This window comes from Hoplias malabaricus, chromosome 3, assembly GCF_029633855.1.
Source record: "Hoplias malabaricus isolate fHopMal1 chromosome 3, fHopMal1.hap1, whole genome shotgun sequence".
NCBI classification, from domain to species: domain Eukaryota; kingdom Metazoa; phylum Chordata; class Actinopteri; order Characiformes; family Erythrinidae; genus Hoplias; species Hoplias malabaricus.
The window spans coordinates 80,810,786-80,822,219 of record NC_089802.1 but is presented as its reverse complement, the minus strand read 5'-3'; the positions used below and the strand labels follow the sequence as shown (position 1 = coordinate 80,822,219).

The following is an 11,434-nucleotide window of genomic DNA, read 5'->3' as shown; positions in this document are numbered from 1 at the left end:
CTGACTCTAAATTCAGGAGAGCGCTAACTGCATGAAAGTAAACACAGAGCGAAAGTGCTACAAAACTAAACAGCTCGAGAACAGATGACTACTCTTCCACAGTCAAATATCAAACAAAAATGGTGGACTGTTAGCATTAAGCTCATCTGCAGATGAATTCCCTCCTTAGACATGTGTGAGGTCTGTGTGTGTGTGTATGTGTGTGTGTGTATGTGTGTGTGTGTGCTGATGTCTGATTCTGATGGTATGTATGAGGTGTGTGTTACTCCTCTAAATCTACACTGTACGCACAGTGTCATATACCGTGTGTACGGTGTGTACGGTGTGTACAGTGTGTACGATGTACGGTGCGTACTGTGTGCGTACAGTGTGCGTACAGTGTGTGTACAGTGTGTGTAGTGTATATACAGTGTGTATGATGTGTGTACAGTTTGTGTACAGTGTGTGTACGTTACCTTCAGCTGCTGCAGCCGTAGCTTCTGTTCGTCTAGAGCTCTTTTGGCTTGATCCTGTTCCTCCTGAAGCCTCCTCTTCTCCTGCAGCCAGAACACACTCTGTCAGAGGGTGTGTGTGTGTGTGTGTGTGTGTGTGTGTGTGTGTCAGATCAGTCAGAGTGTGTACAGAGTGTAAGAAGGTGTATTTGATGATAATATCACCACAAAGTAAACACTCTGCTCTGACCAATCCCAGGAGGTTGCTGCAGTGAGGAAAAGAGTCAGGCTCCGTACACACCTTCATTAACCAGCACCTGGGGGAATCTGATCTCAGTGACACTTTCACTTAACTCTACTGCACTCTACTGGACTCTACTCTCTGATTGGTCCCTGGTTGGTTTCCCACAGCTCCCCCCTGAAATGTACCTGGTGTCGTCTCTAACCCCGTCTCCAAGGGGAACAGTGGTCTTTGGAAACCACAACAACGGCGGTGGTAACGTTAAGCGGTGTTTACTCATGGTGTATCGGCGTGTTGTTGTTGTTTGGGACTGAACACAGCTCCGTCATCAGTTCAGACAGATCAGTAGAGTTTGTTCCTTCCTTGTTGCAGCGTCCAGCTCTCGCTGGATTCTTTCGTCGGCCACCGATCCAAGGAGCGTTTGAACCTCTTCAAAAGACCACGGCGTCATTTTACGAGCTGCCGTCGTGAGTCGGATAAAAACAAACGTGATCTCTGCTGCAGCTGGAGATTTTACAGATGGAGAGTTGGTGCTGGTCGTCTGCGTTGCGTGGCGTAGAGTGACGACTCTCTCTGGACAATCAGCGCTCTGCAAGGTTTACACGCCACGGTTTAGTCCTCAGTCACAGACTGAAATTCAGAAGTCCCAGGGGCTGGTGTTTACAGTGTGGTGGAGGCTGTATGAGACCAGGACACAGAGCTGAGTAATAAACCTGCATTTACTATGAACCTGGCCTGTGGGGGGCACCCATGTTCCTCACATAAATGTGGAACCCCTACCCAAGCAAGGACTGGAACCCCCATCTTTGTGGAGTGTGTGTCAGTCGCTGTGGAGCCTCACGATTAAAGTGTGTGTCTAAAAACTTTGGTGCCCTACACACCCACGCCCCCTACTGTTCACCCCTCTCCAACAACGGCACCAAAGACGCTTCAGAGATGACCCAAGGCTTAGGGCATGAAATCGGGAAAGAGCCCTAGTTTCTCTTGGGCTTTAAGAGAGAGAACTCTACAGCGCCACTGTGTGGAGGAAGGACACAGTGCAGCTTTTTAAAACAAGTGAACCCAAATAAGTCCTGAAAAACAAACACAGATTCTGACCCAGTGATATAGCCCAAGCCTGTGTGTGTGTGTGTGTGTGTGTGTTGGTGTTTGGTTACTGAGGGTGTGGACGCTCTGGCTTCATAAAACTGTACACACTGTCAATTATTTAAACACCACAGACCACATGTCTGAGTGTGTGTTTGTGTGTGTGTGTGTGTGTGTTTACTCACGGCTATAGCCTGCAGTCTCTGCTGGTATTTCTCTGCTTCATCCATCCTGGGTCCGAGTCTGAGGGAGAAGTAGAGGACAGTCAGAGGACATCATTAATGAAGAATGCACTGCAGACACTTTCATTTCACGCTTTTTACACTCTCCATAATCCTCTCATAACTCTGTCCTCTCACGGCAGATCATTGTCCCGAACTGTTCACGTCCAGAACCTTCCCCAGTGACTGAGTTCCAATGATCAGAAAACACAATGTGCTCTGAGAGTGTGTGTTGTGCTGGTATAGAGTGGATCAGACACAGCAGTGCTGCTGGAGTTTTTAAACCCTGTGTCCACTCTCTGTCCACTCTGTGAGACACTCCTCCCTCGTTGGTCCACCTTGTAGATGTAGAGTCAGAGACAGTAGCTCATCTGTCGCTGCACAGTGTGTGTCGCTCGTCCTCTAGTCCTTCATCAGTGACACAGGACGCGGTCGGCTGGATGTTTTTGGTCGGTGGACTGTTCTCAGTCCAGACACTGAGGGGTTTAAAAACTCCAGCCGCACTGCTGTGTCTGATCCACTCTACACCAGCACAACACACACTAACACACCACCACCACGTCAGTGTCACTGCAGTTGGAAGACACCATAAAAACAACAGATTTTCTTTTACCTCCTCACTCTAAACGTATTGGAACATGCTCCTTGTCTGAAGTCAAGCTCCTTCAGTTCTGCCCTGGAGCAGCGAGGCTAATGTCGCTAACAAGTAACGGAAGATTATATTTCTCTAATTAGCGTGAGGCTAACAGCCGCCGGGGGGCACTGTGTATCTCCACGATGGAGGAGTGCAGCTGTTTCACTAGGGGCTTGAGCGCTAACAGTGTGAGCAGATACTCAGGGGAGGCAGAGCTGGGCCCTGGAGGTCTTTCTTCCTCTCGCTCCCACAATCCCTCGACGCCCATGGGGTGCATTTGGGCAGCTGCTTTTAATTTATATTTAGTTTTAAACTTTTTCAAGGCACTGACAAACAGCGACTGAGTCGACTCCAAGAGATTCAACTCTAAGAATCATTGGCCGAGACTCGTCTGACATGGCTCTGTCCCCTACATTAGTGCACTATTCTAGGGAACAAGTTGGTGACGATTTCAGACACAACCTCATGGTTTTTTACTAAACGCTGCAGTGGATTATGGGTATCCACTATGCACTAGTGTACACTGGTTGTTCACCTCTTTTTGAGGTGCACTGTGGGATTGTTGGAGTACCCTGAATATCGTCCACTATGTTTTCAAACACCACTACAAAATGGAACCCCAAAACAGTGCATGACGCTTGAAGAATCGATTCTTTATGGAGTCGACTCATCTTAAAGCTCTGTTGCCCTAGCAACAGTAAACAAAAGAAGCTTTTATTTCCTTGCCATTTTCTGATTTCAAATCATAAATAATGGGCCATTTATCTGTCTTTCACATTTTGATTAGTTGAGGAATTCTCTCTCTCTCTCTGTCTGTCTGTCTCTCTCTCTCTCTCTCTCTCTCACACTCTCACACTCTCTCTCAGATCATTAGTTCTTATCTAGCTTTCATAAATAAGTCTTCATCTAATAATTGTCATTGTTTTCATTAATAATGAAATCAACACTGACTCAAAGAAGCCCAGGGCAAAAAGGTATGGAGCTAATGTTCCTGTTCACACTGTTCCACACACCAGAGGAACCCCATCACTCCAGAGAACACAGTTCCACTGTTCCACACACCAGAGGAACCCCGTCACTCCAGAGAACACAGTTCCACTGTTCCACACACCAGAGGAACCCCATCACTCCAGAGAACACAGTTCCACTGTTCCACACACCAGAGGAACCCCATCACTCCAGAGAACACAGTTCCACTGTTCCACACACCAGAGGAACCCCATCACTCCAGAGAACACAGTTCCACTGTTCCACACACCAGAGGAACCCCATCACTCCAGAGAACACAGTTCCACTGTTCCACACACCAGAGGAACCCCATCACTCCAGAGAACACAGTTCCACTGTTCCACACACCAGAGGAACCCCATCACTCCAGAGAACACAGTTCCACTGTTCCACAGACCAGAGGAACCCCGTCACTCCAGAGAACACAGTTCCACTGTTCCACACACCAGAGGAACCCCATCACTCCAGAGAACACAGTTCCACTGTTCCACACACCAGAGGAACCCCATCACTCCAGAGAACACAGTTCCACTGTTCCACACACCACAGGAACTCCATCACTCCAGAGAACACAGTTCCACTGTTCCACACACCAGAGGAACCCCGTCACTCCAGAGAACACAGTTCCACTGTTCCACACACCAGAGGAACCCCATCACTCCAGAGAACACAGTTCCACTGTTCCACACACCAGAGGAACCCCATCACTCCAGAGAACACAGTTCCACTGTTCCACACACTAGAGGAACCCCATCGCTCCAGAGAACACAGTTCCACTGTTCCACACACCAGAGGAACCCCATCACTCCAGAGAACACATTTCCACTGTTCCACACACCAGAGGAACCCCATCACTCCAGAGAACACAGTTCCACTGTTCCACACACCAGAGGAACTCCATCACTCCAGAGAACACAGTTCCACTGTTCCACACACCAGAGGAACTCCATTAGAGAGTTACAGGGATGCAGTGTGTAACAGACACATTTTTATTGTTGCGGCCTGAAAGTGTTTGTGCTCAGTTTTATCTGTGAACTCTGCTTGAGTCTAATGGGAAACCTCCAAATAAACTCACACACACACACACACACACAGGAGAAAACAACACAGAGCTGCTCTTTGATCAGCCCCCAACACAACTCCACTGCAGTAAAACTCAGAGAGAGAGAGAGAGAGAGAGAGAGAGAGAGGGGAGCAGAGAGAGAGAGGGGGAGAGAGAGAGAGAGAGAGAGAGAGAGAGAGAGACGGGTGAAAGAGAAACAGGGGTTTGGAAAAAGAACAGAGAAAAAGATGGATGTTTAGTGCAAGGAGGAAGAAAGAAAGCAGAGAGAGAACGAGATACACATCAAACACAGGTCTGTATTCCCCTCACTGTCCTCTCTCTCAGCTCCACTGTCCCCTTACTGTCCTCTCTCTCAGCTCCACTGTCCCCTTACTGTCCTCTCTCTCAGCTCCACTGTCCCCTCACTGTCCCCGCTCTCAGCTCCTCTGTCCCCTCTCTCAGCTCCACTGTCCCCTCACTGTCCTCTCTCTCAGCTCCACTGTCCCCTTACTGTCCTCTCTCTCAGCTCCACTGTCCCCTTACTGTCCTCTCTCTCAGCTCCACTGTCCCCTCACTGTCCCCGCTCTCAGCTCCTCTGTCCCCTCACTGTCCCCTCTCTCAGCTCCACTGTCCCCTCACTGTCCTCTCTCTCAGCTCCACTGTCCCCTTACTGTCCTCTCTCTCAGCTCCACTGTCCCCTCACTGTCCTCTCTCTCAGCTCCTCTGTCCCCTCACTGTCCCCGCTCTCAGCTCCACTGTCCCCTCACTGTCCCCTCTCTCAGCTCCACTGTCCCCTTACTGTCCTCTCTCTCAGCTCCAGTGTCCCCTCACTGTCTCCTCTCTCAGCTCCTCTGTCCCCTCACTGTCCCCTCTCTCAGCTCCACTGTCCTCTCTCTCAGCTCCACTGTCCCCTCACTGTCCCCTCTCTCAGCTCCACTGTCCCCTTACTGTCCTCTCTCTCAGCTCCAGTGTCCCCTCACTGTCTCCTCTCTCAGCTCCTCTGTCCCCTCACTGTCCCCTCTCTCAGCTCCACTGTCCCCTCACTGTCCTCTCTCTCAGCTCCACTGTCCCCTCACTGTCCTCTCTCTCAGCTCCTCTGTCCCCTCACTGTCCCCTCTCTCAGCTCCTCTGTCCCCTCACTGTCCTCTCTCTCAGCTCCACTGTCCCCTTACTGTCCTCTCTCTCAGCTCCAATGTCCCCTCACTGTCCCCGCTCTCAGCTCCACTGTCCCCTCACTGTCCCCTCTCTCAGCTCCACTGTCCCCTTACTGTCCTCTCTCTCAGCTCCAGTGTCCCCTCACTGTCTCCTCTCTCAGCTCCACTGTCCCCTCACTGTCCCGTCTCTCAGCTTCACTGTCCCCTCACTGTCCCCTCTCTCAGCTCCACTGTCCCCTCACTGTCCCCTCTCTCAGCTCCACTGTCCCCTCACTGTCCTCTCTCTCAGCTCCACTGTCCCCTCACTGTCCTCTCTCTCAGCTCCACTGTCCCCTCTCAGCTCCACTGTCCCCTCACTGTCCCGTCTCTCAGCTCCACTGTCCCCTCACTGTCTCCTCTCTCAGCTCCACTGTCCCCTCACTGTCCCGTCTCTCAGCTCCACTGTCCCCTCACTGTCCCGTCTCTCAGCTCCACTGTCCCCTCACTGTCTCCTCTCTCAGCTCCACTGTCCCCTCACTGTCCCGTCTCTCAGCTCCACTGTCCCCTCACTGTCCCCTCTCTCAGCTCCACTGTCCCCTCACTCAGCTCCACTGTCCCCTCTCTCAGCTCCACTGTCCCCTCACTCAGCTCCACTGTCCCCTCACTGTCCCCTCTCTCAGCTCCACTGTCCCCTCACTGTCCCCTCTCTCAGCTCCACTGTCCCCTCTCTAAAAAGTGAGACTGCCTCGAGTGGCACTGAACACGGCCCAGAAACACACCCCCACCCAAATCAGATAACGGGTTTCTGAAGGAGCACCGTCACAGAAGCGTCTGGTTCTCTGCTCTTTACCCAGAACCCCACTGAGGACGATGGAACCAGTTCCACGCTGGTGGGAAAAGACTGTGAAAGTGGACAGGTCTGAACACTCAACCCTGAGGATCAGGGAGGCCTTGCCCTTAAGCAGGAGACACAACACAAACTGGTGCTGTTCACACCTTTGCACTTCAGCTGGAGACTCGCTCTGGAAAGGCCGTCCCCATCAGTACTGCTGTGAGGATCTGATGGTGTTCAGCCTCTTAATCAATTATCAATCATTAATCAATCAATCATCAATCAATCAATCATGTTGTGTGTGTGTGTGGTGTGTGTGTGATCTTGTGTTGTGTGTGTGATGTGAGTGTGTGTGTGTTATGTTGTGTGTGTATGTTGTGTGTGTGTGTGTATGTTGTGTGTGTGTGATGTTGTGAGTGTGTGTGTGTTATGTTGTGTGTGTGATGTTGTGAGTGTGTGTGTGTGGTGTGTGTGTGATGTTGTGAGTGTGTGTGAGTTATGTTGTGTGTGTGTGGTGTGTGTGTGATGTTGTGAGTGTGTGTTTGTTATGTTGAGTGTGTGTGTGTGTGTGGTGTGTGTGTGATGTTGTGAGTGTGTGTTATGTTGCGAGTATGTGTGTGTGTGTGTGGTGTGTGTGTTATGTTGTGTGTGTGTGTGTGAGATGTTGTGAGTGTGTGTGTGATATGTTGTGTGTGTTATTTTGCGAGTATTTGTGTGTGTTATGTCGTGTGTGTGTGTTATGTTGTGTGTGTGTGTGTATATATGTTGTGAGTGGGTGTTATGTTGTGTGTGTGTGTGTGTGTGTGTTATGTTGCGAGTATGTCTGTGTGTTATGTTGTGTGTCAGTGTGTGTGTTATGTTGCGAGTATGTGTATATATGTTGTGAGTGTGTGTGTGTGTGTTATGTTGCGAGTATGTCTGTGTGTTATGTTGTGTGTCAGTGTGTGTTATGTTGTGTGTGGGTGTGTGTTATGTTGTGTGTGTGTATATATGTTGTGAGTGTGTGTTATGTTGTGTGTGTGTGTGTTTGTGTGTTATGTTGCGAGTATGTGTGTGTGTTATGTTGTGTGTGTGTGTGATGTTGTGAGTTTATGTGTGTTATGTTTTGTGTGTGTGTATGATGTGTGTGTGTGTGTATGTGTGTGTATATATGTGTTGTGTGTGGTGTGTTATGTTGTGAGTGTGTGTGTGTGTTATGTTGCGAGTATGTCTGTGTGTTATGTTGTGTGTCAGTGTGTGTTATGTTGTGTGTGGGTGTGTGTTATGTTGTGTGTGTGTATATATGTTGTGAGTGTGTGTTATGTTGTGTGTGTGTTTGTGTGTTATGTTGCGAGTATGTGTGTGTGTTATGTTTTGTGTGTGTGTGATGTTGTGAGTTTATGTGTGTGTATATATGTGTTGTGTGTGGTGTGTTATGTTGTGAGTATGTGTGTGTTTGTATATGTGGTGTGTGTGTGGTGTGTTATGTTGTGAGTATGTGTGTGTGTGTATATATGTGGTGTATGTGTGTTGTGTGTTTTGTTGTGAGTATGTGTGTGTGTGTGTATATGTGGTGTGTTATGTTGTGAGTATGTGTGTATATGTGGTGTGTGTGTGGTGTGTTATGTTGTGAGTATGTGTGTATATGTGGTGTGTGTGTGGTGTGTTATGTTGTGAGTATGTGTGTGTGTATATGTGTGGTGTGTGTTATGTTGTGAGTATGTGTGTGTGTGTGTATATGTGGTGTGTGTGTGGTGTGTTATGTTGTGAGTTTGTGTGTGTGTGTGGTGTGTTATGTTGTGAGTATGTGTGTATATGTGGTGTGTGTGTGTAGTGTGTTATGTTGTGAGTGTGTGTGTGTGTATATGTGTTGTGTGTGTGTATATATGTGGTGTGTTATGTTGTGAGTATGTGTGTGTGTGTGTATATGTGCTGTGTGTGTTATGTTGTGAGTATGTGTGTGTGTGTGTATATATGTGGTGTGTGTGGTGTGTTATGTTGTGAGTATGTCGTGTGTGTGTGTTATGTTGTGAGTATGTGTGTGTGTGTGTGTATATATGTCGTGTGTGTGTGGTGTGTTATGTTGTGAGTATGTGTGTGTGTATATATGTGGTGTGTGTGTGGTGTGTTATGTTGTCAGTATGTGTGTGTGTGTGTGTGTGTATGTGCTGTGTGTGTTATGTTGTGAGTATGTGTGTGTGTATATATGTGGTGTGTGTGTGTGTGTATATATGTGGTGTGTGTGTTGTGTGTTATGTTGTGAGCATGTGTGTGTGTGTATATATGTGGTGTGTGTGTGGTGTGTGTTATGTTGTGAGTATGTGTGTGTGTGTGTATATGTGGTGTGTGTGTGGTGTGTTATGTTGTGAGTTTGTGTGTGTGTGTGGTGTGTTATGTTGTGAGTATGTATATATATGTGGTGTGTGTGTGGTGTGTTATGTTGTGAGTGTGTTTGTGTGTATATATGTGGTGTGTGTGTGGTGTGTTATGTTGTCAGTATGTGTGTGTATATGTGCTGTGTGTGTTATGTTGTGAGTATGTGTGTGTGTGTGTGTGTGTTATGTTGTGAGTATGTGTGTGTGTGTGTGTGTGTTATGTTGTATGTGTGTGTGTGCGTGTTATGTTGTGAGTATGTGTGTGTGTGTGTTTTATGTTGTGAGTATGTGTGTGTGTATATATATGTGATGTGTGTGTGGTGTGTGAGAGGTATGTGAAGAATGCAAATGGTTGTAAAAGCCCTAAAGGTTTAAATGAATGACAATAAACACAAGCTACAGACACACACCACATTCCAACAGGTGTTGGAATGCCCCTCACAGCCCCCGTACCACCCCCCACACACACACACACAGCCCAAACAGGCCCCACACCCCCTCAGCCCCCACGCGAGGCGTGTGAGGAGCTGTGAGGCGTCTGCGTGGTGTATGCGAGGCGTGTGAGGAGCTGCAGCTCAGTGTGGTTCTCTTGAAGCCCAGGGTTGTTCTGTTTCAGCAGATGAAAGCAGACAGGAAGCTCAGTTCCGCAGCCATTTCCTCCTTGAAAACTCCACCTTTAATAACCACCACCTCCAACACCCAGCACACCACCCTCCACCTCCAACACCCCCCCACACACCCAGTAGAGGTGGTGAAAGGACCCTTGCCTTGACCTTCAGTGATTCAGCATCAACTTTACCACCCCTAAATCTCTCTCTCTCTCTCTCTCTCTCTCTCACACACACACACACACACACACACCCCTCTGTGAAGAGGTGAAAGCCTTACAGTCTGGCCCTGTCCTGAGCGAGCTCTGAACAGAAAGGAGAGATCTCTCGTGTTTCAGTGAGTATCAGGTGAAGAGCTGCAGCGTGGCCTGCGTTTACTGAACAGGGGAAACCTGTTTCCTCTCCACGTGCCCTCGCCCCCCTCACGGAAGCACAGCAGAGTACCTCAGCACTGCAGGGTAATGACGGCAGATCTGTGCTCAGGAGAATTAGATTAAACCTTTCTAAGACTCCAACTCTCATTCTGACTCTTTAGAGTCCTCCTCTTTCAGAACAGTCACAGACACACACACTTTCACACACACACACTCAGACACACACTCACACTCACAGACACACACAGACTCACAGACACACACAGACTCACAGACACACACTCAGACACACACACACTCAAAGACACTCACACACACTCAGACACACACACACTCACAGACACAAAGACACTCACACACTCACAGACACACACACACATACATACACTCACAGACACACTCACACACACACACGCAGACACACACTCTCTCACACACACAAACACACACAAAGACACTCACAGACACACACACACACACACACACTCTCACACACACAAACAAAGACACTCACACACTCACAGACACACACACACTCACAGACACACAAAGACACTCACACACATACACTCACAGACACACACACACTCACAGACACACTCACAGACACACTCGCAGACACACATACACTCACAGACACTCTCACACACTCACAGACACACACACACACACACACACACACACAAAGACACTCACACACTCAAAGACACTCACACACACACTCAAAGACACTCACAGACACACACTCACAGACACAAAGACACTCACACACTCACAGACACACACACACTCACAGACACACACACACTCAAAGACACTCACACACACTCAAAGACACTCACACACACTCACATTCACAGACATACACACACTCACAGACACAAAGACACTCACACACTCACAGACACACACACACATACATACACTCACAGACACACTCACACTCACAGACACACACACACACACACACACACACTCACACACACACAAAGACACTCACACACATACACTCACAGACACACACACACTCACAGACACACACACAGACACACACACACAAAGACACTCACACACACACACACACACACATACACTCACAGACACACACACACATACACTCACAGACACACACACACTCACAGACACTCTCACACACTCACAGACACACACACACACACACATAGTGCTGTTCCTTCCCCCACCCCAAACCTCTCAATGAACCTGCTCCACTGACCCCACTTCTCCTACCATTAAACCACGACTGATTTTATCCATAATTCTCACAGAGACCATCAACTCGGACCCGGAGCTCCTGGACCACAGAATGACATCACAACCACAGGGGATTATGGGAAAACAAAGGCAAGCAGAGCTGCATCTAAGCATTTGTGAATCATGAAAAATAAAACGAGTGAATATTATTAACATTTAACACACATTAAAGTAGTGAAAATGCCCCACAATGTTTAA

The 11,434-nt window shown here is 48.4% G+C and overlaps 1 protein-coding gene across 2 annotated transcripts in view; it reads right to left on the bottom strand.

Moving 5' to 3' along the window:
* Nucleotides 1-11,434, bottom strand: part of palm3 (paralemmin 3) — a 31,869-nt gene that overhangs the window by 9,129 nt on the left and 11,306 nt on the right. For both annotated transcript variants that reach the window (XM_066665034.1, XM_066665035.1), the window contains exons 2-3: nucleotides 1,944-2,001; nucleotides 456-536 (exon numbers count right to left, since the gene is read on the bottom strand). In XM_066665034.1, coding sequence (XP_066521131.1) covers nucleotides 456-536; nucleotides 1,944-1,988 — 126 coding nt within the window. In that variant the 5' untranslated portion in view covers nucleotides 1,989-2,001. The remainder of the gene's footprint in view (nucleotides 1-455; nucleotides 537-1,943; nucleotides 2,002-11,434) is intronic.